The sequence below is a fragment of the Carassius auratus genome, chromosome 42, assembly GCF_003368295.1.
Source record: "Carassius auratus strain Wakin chromosome 42, ASM336829v1, whole genome shotgun sequence".
Taxonomy (NCBI): Eukaryota; Metazoa; Chordata; class Actinopteri; order Cypriniformes; family Cyprinidae; genus Carassius; species Carassius auratus.
This window is the reverse complement of record NC_039284.1, coordinates 16,086,916-16,109,310: the sequence shown is the minus strand read 5'-3', so window position 1 is coordinate 16,109,310 and position 22,395 is coordinate 16,086,916. Positions and strand designations below refer to the sequence as shown.

The following is a 22,395-nucleotide window of genomic DNA, read 5'->3' as shown; positions in this document are numbered from 1 at the left end:
ATGTTCTAAGGTGAGCAGATCTTGGGTCACTGAGATTTTAGGTTATTACCTCTTTTCATACAGCTAATCATAAAAGCAAGAACGTTTGGAGGAAGAAAACTAAGTATCAACAATCTCTCTTTTATAGGCAATCCTGTATACATTATATTCAGTTAATAATGTATTTATTAGCTTACCATCAGTTCTGTTTTAACGCCGTGTATCTTGTGTTACTATTGTCTTTATTGTCTCTATTTACTTTTATCTTTTACTTCTCACTTTTTATTACATATATTGCTGTTATTTCTGATTGCCATGTGATGGGCTAGAAAAAGTTGACCTTGTTCTTTTTTTTAGTTGGCATACTACTACCAAAGAAAAGGATGGAAGACATGTTTGATTTGTGCTGACACATTCAGAGCAGGTATGCTGACTCTATCTTTACATGTATTTGCACAGTTATACTTTCTGCACATCTGAAAAAAGTCAAATTGTTTTGTTTGTTTATGAAGGTGCCTTTGACCAACTCAAGCAAAATGCAACAAAAGCCAGAATACCCTTTTATGGGAGGTAATAAAAGTTTTTTTTTAACATACCACACTTGTAATGTATTTAATCTGCTTACCAAACCTAATCATTAATTCATGTTGGTGTATTAACAGTTACACAGAAATGGATCCAGTGATCATAGCTGCAGAGGGTGTGGAAAAATTCAAGACAGAAAACTTTGAAATAATCATTGTGGACACTAGCGGTAGACATAAACAGGAAGACTCACTTTTTGAAGAAATGCTTCAGGTGTCAAATGCTGTGGTAAGTGAAAGAGTTTCCTCTGTTTTGATTAAACATCAAACACTAATATATAGTAAAACGCAAATTATATAATTAATCGTCCGTTCTTACAGCAACCTGACAACATCGTGTATGTGATGGACGCCTCCATTGGTCAGGCTTGTGAGGCTCAGGCTAAGGCCTTCAAAGACAAGGTAGATGTGGCTTCTGTTATCGTCACCAAACTGGATGGTCATGCTAAGGGTGGTGGCGCACTCAGTGCGTAAGTACAAACTTTTATGTGCTTTACTTTCAGCACTCAAGTAAGTAAATGCAGGGGTTGACGTAATTTATGTTTACAGTGTGGCGGCCACAAAGAGTCCCATCATTTTTATTGGCACAGGCGAGCACATTGATGACTTCGAGCCTTTCAAGACTCAACCCTTCATTAGCAACTGCTTGGTAAGGTTTGAATATGGTGCAGAGTTGCTGTTTAAAGGAATAGATTGCCAAAATAAGAAAAATTCCTTAAAATGTGCTTATCCACAGGCCATCGAAGATGTAGATCAGTTTGTTTCCTGATCAGAACAGATTTGGAGAAATTTAGCATTCCTTCACTTGCTCACCAGTGGATTCTCTGCAGTGAATGGGTGCTGTCAGAATGAGAGTCCAAACAGCTGATAAAAACATCACCAATAATCCACATGACTCCAGTCCATCAGTTAATATCTTGTGAAGCAAGATATGGATTGGGAGTCCATGGACTGGAATGGTGTGGAATACTTGTGGATTATTGTGATGTTTTAATAAGATGCTTGGACTCTCATTCTGACGGCACCCATTCACTGCAGAGGATACATTGGTTAGCAAGTGAAGGAATGCTAAATTTCTCCAAATCTGTTCCAATTAAGAAACAAACTCTACATCTTGGATGGCCTGAAGGTGAGCACATTTTCAACTCACCTTCATGATTGTTCATTGGATGTTGGAACTGTGTTATTTATGTTGCAATTCTTACTTTTACTCTAGGTATGGGAGATATTGAGGGACTGATTGATAAAGTGAATGAACTAAAGCTTGATGACAACGAGGAGCTAATAGACAAGCCTCAAACATGGGTAACTAGAACAATATTTTTTATAAAAATGTGTATTTTGTGTATTCAGTGTTTTTATGCTACATAAAGATATTTTCCAGTGCTTTTCACCATCAGATATGACATTTCTCTCTCTTAGGTCAATTTACACTCAGGGACATGTATGAGCAGTTTCAGAACATTATGAAGATGGGACCCTTTGGTCAGATCATGGTAATGACAACTTTACTGAAAGGATATTTAATTATGAGTGGTTCTTTTCTTTTATTTATCTATTTATTTTTTGTCTTCAGGGCATGATCCCAGGCTTTGGAACAGATTTCATGAGCAAAGGAAATGAGCAGGAGTCTATGGCCAGACTAAAGAAACTCATGACAATAATGGATAGTATGAATGACCAGGGTATGTTCTATATTTGATTGTTTTAATACTGGTTACAAACAGAATAATGCATTGACTTGTCTAAATTGGGAAAGTTTAGACATAGCTTTGAACTTGAACAATTTAGTTAACATAGACTGTGGTTTTTCATCTCAGAACTTGACAACAAAGACGGTGCCAAGCTCTTTAGTAAACAGCCTAACCGCATCCAGCGAGTGGCCCGGGGATCTGGAGTGGCTACCAGGGATGTACAAGAGTTACTCACACAGTACACAAAGTTCGCCCAGATGGTCAAGAAGATGGGAGGCATTAAAGGCTTATTCAAAGGTTGAGTGATTTTTAAACTTGATTAATTCAAAATGTGTTAGTTTCATGATGCATTTAAAAATCAGTGACTCATGGTATCATTGTTTTAAAGGAGGGGATATGTCCAAGAACGTCAACCCATCACAAATGGCAAAACTGAACCAGCAGATGGCTAAAATGATGGATCCCAGAGTGCTTCACCACATGGGTATAAGCTCCCTTTTAACCCTAAAATGCTTTAATTTCTTACTAGACCATGGGCAGCAATATTTGATTCAACTTCAATAAACAAAGGGCAGTTATTGAATGCAAGTATCTATTTGATATGACCAATTGCATTTTTGAATGTCACATGTCACTGTGATGCATGTGAGGATCTGTGAATATAGATGGCGGATGTAAAAGCCTTACTTAAAAACATTTATCTTTTTTCTATTAGGCGGCATGGCTGGACTGCAGTCCATGATGAGGCAGTTTCAGCAGGGAGCTGCTGGCAATATGAAAGGCATGATGGGATTTAACAACATGTGAACCTCAGAACCTGCAAACAGTGGATGCAAAAGAGTTTGATGGTTTTAGTAACCAAAACTTGGGCGGATGAAGATGGTTCTGTCTTGCCACAAATAATTGAATTCTTTAAATGGTGTAAAACAATAAACTGGCTCATTTACATGTAAAGCCCAGTGCTTCTGGAAAAGGATTGATCATGGGGGCTGTTGGAAGAAATTTTGCTTCCTGAGATCAAGTCCAGCAGTGTCTTGTGATGTCAGAGTCACTTGAATGCTTCACAATATTGTCAGACTTACTGATAGCTGACCACTTTCACGATCTCTAAACTGGAATAAGGGTAATGACGTAAAGGTTGTATGATTTTACACCGTAATTGCTATGACCATCTTCATAGCATGAGATATTCATAAGTAGAAATCATGGTTTATTTTATAATTAAATATAATTTCTCGACTTACCATAGAAAAGCTTTGGCTTTGTATCGAAGATGGACACAGTAGTTGCAAAAGAGTATGTTACAATATTTTGTCAGATATAATAAAATTTATATGGCAACATTTTAACAGCATTTTAATTGTCTTTTTATCCTTTATTATTTAATTATACTGAAAATGTAATCAAATATTTAATTTGTTCCCTTTTTACAAAAACTGTCCATAGTACTTGTAATCTTTATTGTGTACATTTGTAATCCAGACTTTACAAAGCAACATCTTGAAAATTTGCACAGAGATTACTAGTTAGCAATTTTTTTGTTGTATCCCTCGTCAGATAATTGTAAATGCTTAAAAGAAAAATCTGTTCTTTTAAATCATAGGTTATTACATTTAAGCTTAAAAATCAATGAGTGAAATATAATTGTTCCATTAAGTTTAACTTATGATAAAGCAGAATAAAAGTCACCTAAAATTATACTTTTTTGTTTTGTTTTAATACTTAAATTGTATCAATTACATTTACAACTTAGTGCATTTCTTTATCCAATTAACTGAAGTGGCAATTTTCTTCTATATATAAAATTAAAAAATTAAAGTATAATAATTTAAACTTAATTTACCTTAATTTAATAAATATGTAATTTTAATACTTTAAAATAAAAAAAGAGTAACGTCTTAAAGATAAGTGTATAAAACAACTCTTAAAATGCTTTATGAAACGAGTGTCGGCCTCTTGACGTGGCAGCGACTCCATGTTGAGCTGCTACGTCATCAGCTCGCGAGCTCGCTGTCACTGACGAGTCTCCGAGGAGACGCTATATCAACGCTCCAGGTACGTCAAAACACTTTCTCTCCACAAATAGATGATGGTATTTATGTTACGCTAATGATTCTATGATTAATGGTGATTAAAGAGAAGTGTTAGACTGTAGGGCGAAAGTCGCGGGTTTAAAGGGCATTTAGCTTGATTTGGAGTGCTGACTGGAAGCGTCATGTTTACTTCAGCAGGCAGGCCATCTAAGGCGCTGTTTACTGAAATGTTTAATGGGAACAGATCTTTCTAAAGTAGTTGTGCTCTCAAGTTATCTTTATTTTGATGTAAGATGATATCTATTTCCTAAGCTATCGGACTAGCTTTCTGTGGCTAATTTTGGAGGGTGGACTGACGCCCCCAGTGGATCCATGTAGTTCAAGTAAACTTGAAAAAACTAAAACAAAACTTATTCACCAAAGTGCGATTTGTCTATCTATGTAACTGACTGCATAACCACAGTTGTATTTTTTGTATTTTTCTTTGCGAGAAATAAATAAATTACCCTAACATTGATTATAAACTAACGTTGGAATGATCACTTATTAGAAAATTGTGCAGATTGTTGCCTTGCTTGCTTATTTTGTACCTTAATATTTACCCAAAAGTGTTGTAATTGACACACTTGGTCGTTTTTAGTGTCTCTTAAGTTACTTGTCATCTACACGTGGCATTTGTGTTGCCCATCTGTAGCTCTGGAGTTTTCAAAATGGTGAGAAAGTTCAGAAACATGCATTGCATAATAATATTAATAATAAATGTTGTATTTAAAAATTGGCAAAATAAAATCTAAATAATCTATACTAATAAATAAATAAGGAAGCAGAGAAAAATAATGCCAGTAATGCAATATTTTATGTTTAAATACATTTGTATTTTTTTTCTCATTCAAGCTTTTAATGATGTGACATTATAGTTTGCCCTGTGTCCAAAGGGTAATGATAAATCAGACTGTAATATAAACACAGATCAGATTGCGTGTCTTATTTGAATACATCATCGCATCTCTCTCTTATCTATTAACTGGTAGATTCCAGAGGTTGTGATGGCGACCTTCCAGGAATTCATCCAGCAGAACGAGGACCGCGATGGCGTCCGTTTCAGTTGGAACGTCTGGCCGTCCAGTCGTCTGGAAGCCACACGTATGGTGGTTCCTGTGGCCTCTCTGTTCACCCCGCTGAAGGAGCGGCCGGATCTTCCCCCGATTCAGTACGAGCCGGTGCTGTGCAGCCGGGCCACATGTCGAGCTGTGCTCAATCCTCTGTGGTAAGTCTGTTAAGTCAGAGCAGACAGCATAATGAGTTCACAGATGGAGGATCGACTTCTTATCCATTGCCGTAATTTCCAAATAAACACATTTATTATGAAAGCTGGATACATTACTTGTGATGCCTTAATATTAATATGCTTTTTTTTTTTTTTCGCAGTCAGGTGGATTACAGAGCAAAACTCTGGGCTTGCAACTTCTGTTATCAGAGAAACCAGGTAAAGTCATTGCAGTTTGTGCAGTGAAGTGTAGAGCTGCAACTAAGGACTATCTTGATAATGAATTAATCCATAGATCATTTCCTTGATTAATCGGATGAAAAGTCCAAAAATGGTCATTAAAAGCAAAAAAATTAAAAAATAAATCATAATTTTAATTAAAAGATAAAGTAATTCTGATCAGTTATTTGCAAAACTGTTCCACATTCTCAAAACAATATGCAGTTTTGTGGAAATAATTATACTGAATGTAGGCTTAAAATTAAACATTACGTAAAAAAAAGAGGTTCTATTGTTTACTATTTAAAATTAGAAGTTAAAATCAAATTCAAAATGATAACAGAAAAAAAAAGCACAAGGAAGGAGGAATGCACATTCACTTGTGTGAACATATATTTATACTAAATTACAGTAGTCCCTTTACTCTTTCTGCTCTCATGGAAAAAAACAACTACATCTAAAATTTTAAACTTACATTTAATTTCTAACAAGTAATATTTTTAGTAAAATGTATAGTAACAGAGACTCATTTGCTGTTAAGAAAAGCCTTTATGAAGTTATTATGATAAAAAAATAAAAGGGAAATTTAAAGATAATCTTAATCCACTAATAGAATTGCTTAAAAAAGCATATACATCAGGTATTAGATATAAGATAGTCTCTCAGATATACAAGAGCTTAATAAATATGAAAAAACACTCTACAAATTATATAAAAAAGAAATGGATGACAGAAAGTGGAATATTTTTTTCTGATGAAGAATGGTCAATTGTATGGAAATTTCAGTGGAAATCAACTAGGTCACTAAATTGGAAGGAGTATTGTTGGAAAAATATTATTAGATATTTTATAACACCAATACAAACAGCCAAATACAGTAATAACACTCCAAAATGTTGGCGAAACTGTGGATGCAATGAAGCAAACCATTATCATATATTTTGGGAATGCCTACATATTCAGGAATATTGGAAAGAATTACAGGATGCTCTTGAACATATTTTTAGAAGAGACATACTTCTAGAATTCAAACTACTGTATTTTGGTTGTGCTAGCTTAGAAACTACTGTAGCAGATAACAAATATCTGATGGGCGTCCTCTTAGCAGCCAGTAAGAAGGCAATTACTCGCAAATGGTTGCAACAAGAGAGACCGACATTAGATGACTGGATAGATGTGACCATAGAGATTTATATGATGGAAAAGATTACCTTTTTTGTTAACTTAAAGAGAGATGTTTTTCTGGAAAAGTGGAGGAATTGGGTTGCATATGTATCCGAAAGAAGATCAGATTTTGCTTCTATACTTAAATAGATCAAGATTAATATATAATGTATATGTTAATAATATATGTTTGTGTATGTATGTAATAATCATTTCCATAAGTCATTTGAGAATAGAATAAGTCATCTGAGGTTGTTAAGGATTGAGTTTAACTAAGACACATGTTCTTTCCCTGGATATATATAGTTTCTATTTTTATTTTTTATTTTTTTTTGCCCTTGTTGTTTTTTTTTTTTTTTTTTATTGTTTTTATTTTTGTTTTACTATAAAAAAAATTGTAAAAAAGGAAAAGAAATTATATTTTGAAATAATCGAACAAACCCAAAGTACAAATCATACTTAAAACACAGCAAGTAATTGTTCATACCTGTATTTGTTAAAACACTTTGTGATCGTAATGAGTATTATGTAAACTGAAGTATATTGTGTTGTGATTGTACTGAAATGAAAGATCAAAATAAACATAAAATAGCAAAAAAAAGAAAAGCCTTTATGCAAAAATGGAAATTCTTGCTTGACAGATAAGGATAAAACTGTAAATTGTTAGTTATAGGCTGAGGAAAACACATTCCAAATGCATTAAATGGCACACACATCTGCCAGATTGCCTGACAGTAAGTAGGCTTGTCGTGATGGACGGTTCTGACGGTGATACCGGTGTTAAGCTGAAGCATGTCACTTGCCCACCGACCTCCACCATCGTTTAGATTTTTAAAGTAATAAAAATATTTGGTTCAGTAAAAGAACAGACACTACAATTAAAAAGTGAACGCAGCCGCTCAATGCAGTGCACCGAACAACAGTCGCATTACAGATCAGATTAAATTTTTTTTCAATGAGGAGAGTGAGTCGAGCTGACTGATAAGAAGAGTGAGGCGAGAAGATGATGGCGGATGATTTAGTTTCATAATGAAATGCAAAAGTGCCTGTTTGGTAATATTTTGCCTGTTGACTTTTGTCAACAGTTATTTGTTGTAAGTTATTTGTTATTTTATATTAGGCATAGCCTGTCCTATAACAGTGTATTTTTATTTGTTTTGTTAATAAAAGTTTTACATTTTATATATAGGCTAAAGTGAGTTTGACTTTGTATTTTGTTGTTGCATTCAAGCAATTGACACTGAAGTGCCACTTACTCAAAAGTGAAAGTAAATACAAGCTAGTTAAAAGCGAAGTAAAGCGAGGGAAAGAGGGAATGCCCTCGCCCCCACGGTGATACAGGTGTTGTCACTCGTTGATTAACCGGTGGGATAATTTCCTCACCATCACAACCCTAGGGCAAAAAAATTTCAATTAAATGCAGAAATATATATGGAAATTCATTATATACTACAGTCAAGTGATGTTTTAAGTGCGCAGTGCACAGATGCCATTAATCGATTATCGTATTCATGGATTATTTTCTTATTGATTTTATCGGTCAGTGGTTGCAGCCCAAGAAAAGTGCATTGCATTTTTGAACGTGTCAATTAATTAATGACACTTGTCCTGCCATAGTTCCCGCCAACTTACGCTGGAATATCTGAGGTCAACCAACCTGCTGAGCTTCTTCCACAGTTCTCCACTATTGAATATGTTGTCCAGGTAAACATTTTAATTAACCACCTTTCATTGCCATATAAATACTGATCACTAAAACCAAGACACTTGAAAATTCATGAATAGTAACTGACTCGTTGGTTCTATCTATTTTCTGTAGCGTGGTCCGCAGATGCCTCTGAGCTTCCTGTATGTGGTGGACACATGCATGGAAGATGATGATCTGCAGGCGCTAAAGGAGTCACTTCAGATGTCCCTCAGCCTGCTACCTCCTACTGCTCTGGTGGGCCTCATTACATTTGGACGCATGGTCCAGGTTCACGAGCTGGGTTGTGAGGGCATCTCTAAGAGTTATGTCTTCAGGGGCACCAAAGACCTCAGTGCTAAACAGCTTCAGGTGATTTGAGAACATTTAAGTTACAGGTATTTAACTAAACTAATCACCACAAATGTCTCTTAATAAAAAATCTTGTACACAGGAGATGCTTGGGTTAACTAAACCAGCTGCAGCACAGGCCGGCCGAGGGCCACAACAACCCCAGGTTCCTCCTTCAAACAGGTGAGCTAAATGTGTTTTTAAAGCTGCTTTGTACATTTAAATCTTCAGACTGTATAAATGAATAATTTGCAATCAAATTGATGCCTTTTATGAATCTTGCTTGCTTTTCGACTTCTGATATTTTTAATCTATCTCTGGAGTTGCTTGTCAAGTCAGCTTTATTTATATAGTGCATTATACTTTATAGATTGTATCAAAGCAGCTTCAGAGTGATAAACAGTGATAACAGAACAAATAATGCACATTTGATCAAATATGAGACTAGTTCAAATCTTGCTGTAAACCAGCTCTAGCTAGTGTCAGCTCAAGACTGTTCAGTATATTAAGTTTTGTTCAGCTATAAACAGCTCTGAAGAAGACAACAGTGTCGTTATTTAGCTGAAGTTCAATGTTGATTCAATTCAGTCTAATAACAGTCTCGAAGTTGCAAAATCCAGCCATTATGAAACCAATTTAATTCAGCTGTAAAGCATCTCTACAGAATACAATAGTGTCGTCATCCAGCACAATTCAGTTCAAGATTTGTTCTCATCCGATAGTATCAGTGCAGTCAGATTGATAATATTACTGAACATTAAGTGTCTTTTAAACCCCAACTAAAAAGCCAAAGGCAACAGTGACAAGGAACCCAAACTCCATCAGATGACAGTAGTGGGGAAAAAAATAAACCTTGGGGGACCAGTTGAACAAACCTATATGAATGAAGGCCGTGTGATTTATGGTGGTCACTGATTATATGTGTGCACAGGTTTCTGCAGCCAGTACAGAAGATAGATATGAATCTGACAGATTTGCTGGGAGAGTTGCAGAGAGACCCCTGGCCCGTCACTCAAGGAAAACGACCTCTGAGATCACTCGGAGTGGCTCTTTCCATTGCTGTTGGGCTGTTAGAGGTGACTGTCATGATTTATGTTATTTTCTTCAACAGTCTGCTTCAGTTACTAAATTATAAGTTTACAATACCAGTCCAGACATGCCTCATGGCTGGACTGGTAATTGACAGCTTTTTATTCACTATTCTGCTCAAAAATACATTTTGTAATTAAAAAGTTTTCTAAAACATTAATACGTCGGCAACGGTAATTATATAATTGGTTATAAAAGCATTTTAGATTAAGTATTTAATTCAAAAGACTTATAAGATCATAAATTCATCAAGTGTTTCCGAAGCTTTGTGCTTGTTAATTGATGCCCTCCATTTCCTTCCCTCTTGCAGTGCACTTTCCCTAACACTGGCGCTCGCATCATGGCTTTCATCGGTGGGCCGGCCACTCAGGGTCCGGGTATGGTGGTAGGAGATGAACTGAAAACGCCCATTAGATCCTGGCACGACATTGAAAAAGACAATGCCAAGTACATGAAGAAAGCCACTAAAGTGAGTCTTCCCGTATTTGTTTTTTGTATGATTGGCTTGCTAGAAGTACCCACATACTGGTGATACAAGTAATTTCATAAAGATGGAGTATTTTAAAGTGACTGTACTGGTTGAGTGATGGGTCACAGAGGTGCACTGGAAAGTTCACAATCAAACTGACCTTTTGCGTTTTCAACTGTTTGAAAATTCAGAGCAGAACACGGTAATATTGGACGTGTTAATTTCTGGAAAAACAATTACATATTTTTTTTTATTCATGCAGCATTACTTGTGAAAATCAGCTGGTCCTTAAAAGCTACCACATTTGAGATTACATCTACACATTGAACATCTGAGTGATTCCTATTCTGTTTGAATGTTCTTTCTGTACACATTTAAAATTGTACTTCAATCATTCCCTTGTAGCACTATGAAGCCTTGGCCAACCGTGCTGCCGCCAATGGACACATCATTGATATTTATGCATGCGCTCTGGATCAGACAGGATTACTGGAAATGAAGTGCTGCACCAACTATACAGAGTAAGTGATTCAAAAAAGGTTTTACATTTTATTTTTTAATTTTGTTTTTGAGCATGCTGACAGTGCATGTTTAGAGATTTGAGGGGATTGTGGTGCATATTAAAACAATCTAGACATATTTCTATCCCTAATCTTTTAAGTATGGGCAAACACTTACTCAGAAAAGTGTAAAACTATTCCTTTGTCCATAATGCAGCATTAATAAAGGATTTTTGTACTGATTGTAAACTTTCAATGTATTAAGACACTAACTAGTCTTCAACAATATATCTTTCTGCTTTTTATAAATGGCAGGGGTTATATGGTCATGGCAGACTCTTTCAACACATCCCTGTTCAAGCAAACTTTCCAGAGAGTTTTCACAAAGGACGAGCAGGGTTCCTTTAAGATGGTATTTGCAGGGACTCTTGAGATTAAGGTGGCTTGCTTTTCTTTTTATATTGTTTTGTAGTATTGACCGTTTTAATTCTTTCATTATTTAACTGTGCTACATGTGGGTTACCTTATAATCTTATTAAACCATTATTTCAGACTTCAAGAGAGATAAAGATTTCTGGAGCAATCGGCCCATGTGTCTCCCTGAACGCCAAAGGTCCCTGTGTGTCAGAAAATGTAAGTAGCTCATCTATCTTAAATCAGATAGGCTATATGTCTTCTATTAGGTTCAGTGTTTTTCTGGGCAATGCAGAGGACATACTGACATTCATTTTGACTTCTGCTTATAGGAAATAGGAACTGGTGGCACAAGTCAGTGGAAGATCTGTGGACTGGATCCAAACACCACGCTTGCATTCTACTTTGAGGTCGTGAATCAGGTACAATTAAAAAATGTAAAATAATTGAAAATGCAAGTAAAATTTTGTCAGTTGAAGTACAAGTTTACAAGCTAGCTTAGTGATGGATGGTTTTGGATTACCACGGAAAGTCATTTTTACTTCTCTCAACTGGCTTTTTTTTTTATTATTATTTAAAATGTTTGTGTAAAACTGTGAAGCAAAAATTGCCATCCCAATATTACAAAAGTCACAGATACTGTCCCTGTTGAACCTGGTGTCAGATTTCATGTAGGTTTCTATTTTTAATGCAGGTGGTCCACTAGAGGGCACATTTTCTTACTGCATTTCAATTTAAAGCATTACTTAACTGTAGTAGTTTCTAACCTTTTATATGTCTTAGTGATTCTCAAAAGATATAATTGTAAATAAATGATTCCAAACACTGGACAGTATAATGAGGAAAATGACATAAAATTTTTACAGAAAAATAATTTGGATTTAGTCCCTTCTTCACAGTTACTCATTTTATATTATGATCATTCTGAGTATGCATGGTTTTAAAGGAGTAGTTCACCCAAAAAAGAAAATTGGCTGGAAATGTCCTCACCCTAAAGCCACCCAAGATGTAGATGAATGATTTTACATTTTTTTCTAAATAAATGCTCACCGTTTCTGTTCAAGTCACAAAAGAAAACAATACATTTTTTCTGACGCTAATGTCCTTTCGTTTACTGTAGAATATTGCACTATTTTCCTTCATTCTGTATGAAGTCTGACATCATAAGCAGTGAAATTGCTTCTGGTTAGTTCCGCCAACCCAGTGTCCTCTTTTTCTGGGGTGAAGCGATGTTACAGATGCCCAAGTCATGATTATTTCTGTGCTGTTCAAACCACCAAATGTCAGTGAGGGTCGCAATTAAACTAGTGTGAGTTCCTGTTGGGGTTCATTGTTTGTTTGTAGTGTCGGAGGTACACTGGGAGCTGGCGAAGAGAAGCTGTTGCTCTCGCGGCATGGTTGTATGGTCGTGCACTGGGAGAGGGAGTGTTTACGAAAATACTCAAACATCTGCCGGATTTTATTCAGGGTTTTGCGCAGCGCTGTTCTGTACCTCCTGAGAGATACAAACAAGGTCATGTTAAACCTCCCACATAATTGCAATCTCTAAGAATCTAAATAACCATATATCATTACCATGATTTATAGCCACTACATGTTCTTTTTCTCGATGTGGCCCGAATCGGCCTTTGAGTTTTTATCTCCACTTTCGGCTTCCAATCCTGCTTCACATTCAATTCCTGCCACATTTCCAAAACATTATTGTAATGTGTCAGAGATTAATATGGGCTGTCACATCTGTTAGTTAAAAGGCCAGGAAAGGCTTAATCCACAATAAAAAAAAGGTCATGTCTATCCATGATTACATTTCTAAAAATAGAGAGCTTATTTTCAGGGAGAATGTGTTAGGATCTTCTTGGCTGTCTTCTATCTGTCATGACATAGGAATGGGCTGTATGAACAAAACCTTATATTTATAGTAATCTCTTACAGTAATTAAATCTAAATGAAATTCCTTGAAATGCAACAATAACTGGTTTATATAATAATACAAAAATGCATATTGAGGTCTGTAAGATTTTTTTAAATATTGTTACAATTAAAAAAAAAAAAATTTCAGTCATTACTCCAGTCTTCAGTGTCAAGTGATCCATCAGAAATCATTCTAATATGCTGATTTGTTGATCAAGAAACATTTCTTGCTTTTACCTATATTTTAACTGAAGTCCTTGCAAAATATGATTTTAAAGATCATTTTAAATCTTAGGAAATCCTTTCCATTTTTCCAAGGCTGCTTTACCAACAGAGTGTGAAGATATAGCAGTATAGAACATATAATTGGTATAGGAAAATCTCTAATAGTTGACACGTTTTTGTTGTCACACTGAAAATATATTGGCATACAGCCCAGCCCTTTTTGCCTTGTAAGAAACCTGTCTGCCTTTTTACCCTAATTCCACATGACATACTTTATAAGAATCAAAATGGAGCACTTAGTTGCTTACATTTGAGTAATGGAGTTGATCCATGGGTTAAGAGCTGAAGTGAGGAGTATGAGCCATGTGGCAACAGCCGAGGCAGACTGTGGGCTATGTTTTCCCGTCAGTGTCTCATAGAAGCAGATAACGATGTATGGCAGCCAGCAAATGAGCAGGCACACTGTCAACAACACGCACAAATCACATAACGTGGTTAAAGATTTTTTGAACAAGCTTATTTCATTAGCTCAAGAGGAGTATCGACTTGCACTGTCTGGAGGTTGTGTTGCATGTGTGATGTACTTCATGAGGTGCAATGTGGGTTGCTGTTAAACAGCACTGAAGTAGTGTGCTGGACACGTATTGGCTGCTTTTTCTTCATCTCCAGTCCAACCCTTTCATTAAATAAATTAAGTTTTCGTTTTGAAAAAAAATTCATGCATAGACAATTTATGTTTTTCTGCAAAAATTCAAAGCATTTAAGCTGAAATCTTTATTTTGAAATGCTTGTACGGTCATGAGAAACATAAATTGAGTTACATATAGTAACAACTTGTGTCTAAACTTTTGACTTCTTTTTTTATTTTTTGCAATTTATAATAATTTTATAGTATTACTGTGCATTACTATTCAAAAGTTCGGGGTTATTGAGGTTTAAGAAAATAATACTTTTATTCGGCAAGGGCGCATTTAAATTGACCAAGTGACTAAATGTAATGTTACAAATTAATATATTTATATAAATAAATGCTGTTCTTTTTTAAATTCCTATTCATCAAAGAACCCTGAAAATTGGTTTCCATCAGCAGAAAATGAGCATATTAGAATGATTTCTGAAGGATCATGTGACACTGAAGACTGAAAATTAATCTTTGCAACACAGGAATAAATTACAATATTTTAATAAATATAAATATATTCAAATAGAAAACATTTGTTTTCAGTTGAAATATAATATTGCAGTTTTACTGCTGAATTTCTTTGATCAAATATACAGTAAAACTGCAATATTATCATATATTGTTTCAACTGAAAACAATTGTTTTCTATCTGAATATATTTTTATTTGATTTGAAAATGGCAAATATGTTGCCATGAGAGGCAAACTATGCATACAGCTACAATCACATGTAGCGAGGTAAATAAAGCATCTAACATTTAAAGAGCAAGCTTCTGTGGACACAGGGTGCACTGGGAGGCTGGAGCTCCACTGCTCTGCAAACACGACGCTTGAGATTCAATATCCTCTCAGTTGCAGCTGCAGCCAACTTTAAAAACCATTTTGTACTTGAGTGTTTTTTTTTTTAGTATATTTGGAAAGAAGCATTATGCAGTTTAAGCTGTTATCATTAAGGCTTCAGTTCCTTTACCCAGAGCTTAAGCCTTCCTTCTAGTTATATCAGTTATATTTTGGGATTACAGGTTTTTGGTGGTATTGCACAAGCCATATTTGCAGTACCTTACCTGGACTTAATTGTTTAGTCAAATAGAAATATTAAACCTTACCAATTACTTCACAGTTGCAGTCAGTCTATAGACATTTTGAGCATTTATGGGCCATGATTTTTAGTTTAGCTTTCATTTGTACATTTATATTTCAGAGAAATGTGTGCTACAGTGTGATTTTTTTTTTTTCTTTTTTTTTTTTTTTTTGGAAAATCCATTACTGGTCAAAAGTTTGCAATAATTAAGATTATATATATATATATATATATATATATATATATATATATATATATATATATATAAATAAAAGTGAAGTGACGAGCATAAGATATATTTATTTATTTATTTAAGAAAAAATTATCTTATGCTCAACCAGGATGGGTGAAAAATTCAGCTTTGGCAACATATAAGAAATATTAAAATTGTTATAACTTAAATTGCATTAATAATTTGTAACAATAGTTTGTTTATGATCAAATAAATGCAGCCTTGGTGAGCTTAAGAAACTTCTTTCAAAAATCTTTATTAACTGGATGACTTCTTGAGGAGAGGGACACTGTTTTAGAGATACAGTGTCATGCTCAGCTAAAGGTGGGACTCTTCAGTCTGCTAGTTTGTCCGAACAATTGCAGATTGGTGCGAAGGTGGAAACCTGTTTCAGTCCAACCCTTTATCTTTGTGATAACATTTGATGGGTTTGTCTTTAATATTGTAGAACACAATATTGAGCAGTGTTCTGTCTTTTCTTTCCCTCAGCACAACGCTCCTATCCCACAGGGTGGACGTGGAGCCATACAGTACGTGACGCAATATCAGCATTCTAGTGGGCAGAGGCGCATCAGAGTGACCACAATTGCAAGGAAGTAAGTCCTCTGTCCAACTGTTTTCAAAATGTATAATATAAGAACTATTTCTTGAGCAGCAAATAAGCATATTATAATGATTTCTGAAGGATTATGTGACACTGAAGAGATGCTGAAAATTCAGCTTTGCATTACTGGAATATTTTTTTTTTATTTGTATAATTTATTAAAACAGAGAACAGTTATTTAAAATTGTATTTTTGATTAAATAAATATTGTCTTTCTGTGGATAAGAGACTTACTAAAATATCTTACCAACCCCAAACTTTTGAGTTTCCATTCTGATCACTAACCATTTGAATAACCGTTTACGTGGCAAAAGGAACTTGGGTAAAAAACCTTGGACACATCATCGTGATTGTAGATTGTTTTTAGCGTGACAAATCTTTCTTTCACAAATGCGTTCAGGTTTGGACATCATCCTCCATTTGTTATGCTCAACAGTCACATACAGTTTCCATGACAACTCGAAGCATACATAAAAAGATTCCAATTTTAGAACATTGCATTTGTTTGTCAGAATCGATGTGCATAGAAATCTTAAATTTAGTCTTGGACAAAACCTAATGTGCTGCTTGTAGCTTTCAAAAATACTTGAAGTGTTTTAAGTGCATGAAAGATAAGTTTGTTGTTGCTTTTTAAATATACCTTTTAGATTATTTTTGTAGCATCCAGACAGTGAAGATGAATCAATGCGAGTCGGACTGATGATGCCAAGGCTTGTGTTTGAAGGTCACTCTGCTATAATTTTCTCCTTATCCTCCTCTTCAGCTGGGCTGATGCGCAGACTCAGATCCAGAGCATCGCTGCATCTTTTGACCAGGAGGCCGCTGCCATCCTCATGGCCCGCCTGGCCATCTATAAGGCTGAGACAGAGGAAGGCCCTGATGTTCTGCGCTGGTTGGACCGACAGCTCATCCGCTTGGTGGGGCTTTTAGCACTTCTTCTTTTAGCTGGGTCTTGCAGTATGTTGCTTAGTATAATCAGTGCATTAGCATTAGGAATTCACAATAATTTTTTATTCTTTCCTTTGCAGTGCCAGAAATTTGGAGATTATCATAAAGACGATCCAAACTCATTCCGGTTCTCCGAGACGTTCTCATTGTATCCCCAGGTATCTTTTGTCTCACGCTTTGAGACGACACTTAATCTCACTTTTCAGCTAGGGGAAAATTAAATCTTGATGTTGTTTTTGGCAGTTTATGTTCCATCTGAGGAGGTCTCCATTCCTGCAAGTGTTCAACAACAGTCCTGATGAAAGCACCTATTACAGGCACCAGTTCATGAGGCAGGACCTGACCCAGTCTCTGATAATGGTGCAGCCCATCCTGTATGCATATTCATTCAATGGACCACCAGAGGTAAACATGCAGACCTTCTCTCACTGCGCATTTAATGTTTGCTTAGTTTGACTGACCAGTGAGGGACTTTATAGATGTAAGATACCATTATCACTTAAAAGAAATTCAGGCATGTTTTTCAACACATGAAATTTTAATTTTCCCCCAAACTGTTAGAAATAAATAAATGTATAATGTATACAGCCTAATTTTTTTTTAGATCTCTTTTAATATCTCTTTGGATTTGAGACTTTAGTCTTTGCAACTTTACAGATCTTCATTATGCACAAAGAGCTTGTAACCTTAAAATTATTATTCTAATATGCTTATTTTGGTAATTTATTACTCCTATCAGTGTTGAAAATAGCTGTGCTGCTTAATATTTTGTGGAAATGGGGATATATTTTTTCAAGGTTCTTTGAATAGAATGTTCAAAAGAACAGAATTAATTTTATTTAGTTTTTTTATATACATTTTCTTTTTACTTTGCTCTTTTAAATGCGTCCTTGCAGAATAACTGTATAAAAAAATTACTGATCCCAACCTTTTGAAAGGTAACGCATAGAAAGTAAAACTACTGTACCTTAACAGATTTTAGAATCATGTCATGACGTGTTGAATCTGAACTGCAGTGTCATAATGACGGTGATGTCCCCCGACTCAACATATTTAACAGTGTTTTGTTTAATTGGTGTGCTGTGATCTTTTGTTCTTATTTTTGTTCAAGCTCATATTATTGTTGTCTTTTAAACTTTTTACAAATGTACCATTTATAGTCAGGTTGTGTGTATTTTCACACAATTTTTCAAGAGATGGAGATAGAATTCAAGCAGGCAAATAAGTTGTAGAAACTCTACATAATGGTAGTGATTGTTCTTCAGTAGCGTTGAGCATCTCAAACTTACATGCGTGTATTTTTTCTTTTAATGGAGGGCTTTATGTTAGTTACTGTTTTCCCTTGACACTGGGACCAGAAGGGGGAAGTTGTAGGAAAGATGTATAACAAAGCATCTAACTGAAACTGACAGTCTATTCATGTGCTTTTTCCTGTTGTTGTAGCCTGTGTTGCTGGACAGCAGCAGTATCTTGCCTGACCGCATCCTCCTCATGGACACCTTCTTCCAGATTGTGATTTACCACGGAGAGGTAAGATGTAAAAATCACAGAGCGTGTTCTGCGTTTCGATTGCACAGTGGTTTGTTTTCCCATGTGACTGGGTAGACATTGGTTTAAAGCCAAGTCTTTTTCATCTTTTCAATAATTAAGAATGCAGTCTGCTTTCTTGGTCTGTCTGAACTGTTCAGTAATCTGCGCACATGAAATCAGAGCCAGTTTTGCACTGAAACAAGTTTAAAATTGGCTGCGTTACAGAGGACAGACATTTTCTGGTGAAACATTGAAGGTCTCTCGCTGAAGTACATGCTAATGATGTGAAATTTGAAACAAATGGAGTGAGATGTTCTCTTAGAGTCCCATATACTAGCACTAGTAAACACGATGAATTTGCTGGTTTAGCGTATTGTTCAGTGACTTCTGATAGATGACAGATGAGTTTTCCCTCATGTAGACGGTGTCTCAGTGGCGTAAAGCCGGGTACCAGGACATGCCGGAGTATGAGAACTTCCGCCACCTGCTTCAGGCTCCTGTGGACGATGCCCAAGAGCTTCTGCAAACTCGTTTCCCCATGCCACGCTACATCGACACAGAGCACGGCGGCAGTCAGGTACAGAGAATGTCAATGATTATTAGGAACTCATACTTAACTGAATAGATTACACTGATTTAGTAGAGTTTAGTAATATTAAATGTCATCAATATTTATCCTTTTTTTATATATATATTCACTGACCTGTATTGTCTTAGTGAACTAAAGCAATAAGCAATGAGATGTTGTGCAATACGAGCTCTGTCTCAAAACCTCACATACCTAAAAATAAAGGTTCTTTGTTGGCATTGATGATTTCATGAAGAACCTTTTGCATCCATGGAACCTTTCCATTGCACAGAAGGTTCTTTATAACAGAAAATGTTTCTTATTTTTTTTAGATTATTAAAATGTTCTTCACAAATGGTTCATTAAAGAACTGTTTGATGAAAAGTTATTTGGGGAACCAGAAATGTTGGCAGTTAACTTCTGAAGTGCCAATAAATAGAGCTTGAGTTTTGGAAAAGAACCCTGGTAAAAATTCTGGTAAAAATCAGAGTACCATGGTGGATTATTTAAGTTTTTTTGTTGTTGTTTTAATGGAATAGCAACAACGGTTATAATATAAAAGATACCAGTTTTCAACAAACAGTTCAATTGGTTAATTGTAATAATAAAAATAATCACACACAGACACACAAAGTAATATAAGTTCAAGTAATATAGTTCATTAGCAGAATAACAAATCAAAGATCACTCTGTGTTGCAGCCAACATTTAAGTGTACTTTGCTTGGGAGTATGGATGTCAACTGATGTGTGGTCACAGATGTCTGTGTGTATATATAGTAGGGATGAACGATGTTGAGCTAAAATTTTATATTTTTCTAAACTTTGATGAAATTTGTAATCATCTTTCTCTCTGTATGTATATATGATATGAAAAAAATGCCACTTTTAACAGGCCAGTCAGATGCATTTACACTCCAATACTTAATGGAGAGATATACTCTGACATACAGCATCAAATTTTTGGTCCCATTCAGCCACAATATACATTCCTACATGCTGTTTTACAGCCAGATCTATCCATTTTAGTTAAAACAAAATAGTTGGTTTGAGAGAGCCATGGCAAATGACAGCTTGAATCTGAAATTTTGCATTAGTCGGTGCCAATATTTATAAATTGCTTTCACAAAGCCACCTCCATTTTCTCAAGCCTTTATTAGTGACGGCTCAAATGGAAGGTGCTGCTTTGAAAACAGTTGTTTAGACCGCTCTTCAGTCAATTTCTATGCTTGAGCAACTCGCCCTCAGAGTTTTTTTGAAACGGTGCTTGTGAATAAATGACTGTAATGGGTCACTGAGGTTTGGCTTATAATCAGCATATTAATACACCATGTGAACTTTCTCTCCCCCTCCAGGCTCGTTTCCTGCTCTCCAAAGTGAATCCTTCTCAGACTCACAACAACATGTATGCATGGGGTCAGGTGAGTGCTGTATATCTCACCAATACAAGCACGTTTCCCATGTGAGGAATATAGATTAGTCTACTGTGACAAGCTTTTGTTTAGAAAAATATAAACGCGTCTCAGCTTATTCTAATATTGTTTAACCCACACCACGCTGATTGAATCGCACTTCCTGTGTTTGTGTAGGAGTCTGGTGCACCCATTCTGACAGACGATGTGAGTCTTCAGGTGTTTATGGATCATCTGAAAAAGCTGGCAGTGTCCAGCGCTGCCTGAGAGCCTCAGTCTGTTTCTCAGTTACACACAGCCAGCAGGGTCACATTGGCACTGCCCTAAGTTTTCCCCATTTATATCATGCATACATTGAGCCTAGATCTTGGAAAAGAGAGATCGAGTCAATTGCGAAAGGAAACGTCATTCTATAATGATTATGACAAAAAAGTTAACACTACATGTTGAGTATACATCAGGACAAGATATTTGTTACTTTTTAAATCAGATTGAATTTATTTTGCTATTTGAGTGAATAAGAAACATAATTAAAAAAATAGTTTACACACAAATAGTAATTCATTCATTATTTACTCCCCCTCGATGCTATTCTAAACCCAAGCCTTTTTTGGTACCTGGAAACAAACTTAAATTTTTTATGTAGACAAAAGTAGTCCATTTGCTTTATTTCCTAATCTTCTGAAGCCATACATTAGCTTTCAGTCATCTAAGTTTTTATAGTCATTATTCAGTCATTTAGCCCACATTTATCTCCAAAATTAAAAATTCTGTTGTTGAACCAACGCCAATGCAATTGCTTCTGCACACCATTTTTGAATGTACAAAACAAATTTATTGTACAAAGCTATTGTATGGTTTCAGAAAACCTGGCATGTATTGCAAATGTAATATTGATTTATTTTATTATGCTTTTTCTTTATAAGGCAAAAACCACAATTATTCTTCAAAAAGCTATTACTTTGTGTTTTACGAACAGAAATGCCAGCATATGAGTTTGAAACAACATGAGGACGAGTAAATAATGACTGAACATGATTTTTTTTTGCCTGAAATGTTGCTTCAAATCTGATGTTTAGGTGTATGAAGCTCTGTGAGACTTATGTTGAACGGAGGAAGGAAACTAGCTGGTTTTAGCACACCTGTAGTAGATACTTTTGTTTGCCTTGTCGAGGAAGGTGAAAGCAGTGCCGATGTAGCCAATTAAGCTTGAGAGCTCGAATGCGCCTCTAGCCAACAGCGCAGAACAATTGCTTATTTTTAGACCCTGTGCGCGTCTCTCGTCTCAGTGCTGTTGATGGTTTGTGTTTCAGCGCAGGGTTGGATGCCCCATTCCAAACACAGACTTGCAGAATTTATAAGTTGCCTTTCTGTCTGTAGCTCTGATATTTATGAGCCATTTCTAGCAGTATTGTATGTTTTGTTTCTAATAAAACTGGCTTCATGATCCCAGCTAGCCTGCTGTGTTTAGATTTTGGAGACTTTGCATGACTGACTGACTTCTTTGAAACAGGTTTTGTATCTCTCAGCTGTTCTTTTTCATACAGGCTTTGATCGACATGAGGGTCAAAATATTCCTTTAACAGAGCGCAACTATTGCATGCTTCACAAGTGAAAATTTGGGCTGGTGTGTAAAATAATTAATTGCATTACAGAGTCATGAAATACTATAGCTGGGTCCAACACAAAGATTCAGGGATTTCCTTCAAGAAGAGTTACTTGGTTTACACCATTTCTGTGGTTGTTTTCACTGATGGC

The 22,395-nt window shown here is 35.7% G+C and overlaps 1 protein-coding gene and 1 pseudogene across 1 annotated transcript; both read left to right on the top strand.

Moving 5' to 3' along the window:
• Nucleotides 1–4: 4 nt before the first annotated feature.
• On the top strand, nt 5–3,602 carry LOC113060362 (signal recognition particle 54 kDa protein-like; annotated as a pseudogene).
• A 616-nt stretch (nt 3,603–4,218) lies between these two features.
• LOC113060844 (protein transport protein Sec23A-like) lies at nt 4,219–22,089 on the top strand. Its single transcript, XM_026230063.1, has 20 exons — nt 4,219–4,312; nt 5,322–5,557; nt 5,719–5,776; nt 8,558–8,644; nt 8,760–8,996; nt 9,079–9,158; nt 9,907–10,051; nt 10,375–10,533; nt 10,939–11,054; nt 11,349–11,472; nt 11,586–11,666; nt 11,780–11,869; nt 16,067–16,173; nt 16,945–17,098; nt 17,210–17,287; nt 17,373–17,534; nt 18,573–18,659; nt 19,081–19,236; nt 20,581–20,646; nt 20,815–22,089. Exons 2-20 carry the CDS (start codon nt 5,337–5,339, stop codon nt 20,902–20,904), a joined length of 2,298 nt encoding a protein of 765 aa, XP_026085848.1. The 5' UTR covers nt 4,219–4,312; nt 5,322–5,336; the 3' UTR covers nt 20,905–22,089.
• Nucleotides 22,090–22,395: the final 306 nt, after the last annotated feature.

Excerpts from the sequence above, each read along its gene's own strand:
- LOC113060844 (XM_026230063.1), top strand. The coding sequence starts at position 5,337 with ATGGCGACCTTCCAGGAATTCATCCAGCAGAACGAGGACCGCGATGGC. Across the intron at positions 5,777-8,557 it reads TCTGTTATCAGAGAAACCAG|TTCCCGCCAACTTACGCTGG; the intron begins GTAAAGTCATTG and ends GTCCTGCCATAG. Across the intron at positions 11,667-11,779 it reads GTCCCTGTGTGTCAGAAAAT|GAAATAGGAACTGGTGGCAC; the intron begins GTAAGTAGCTCA and ends TTCTGCTTATAG.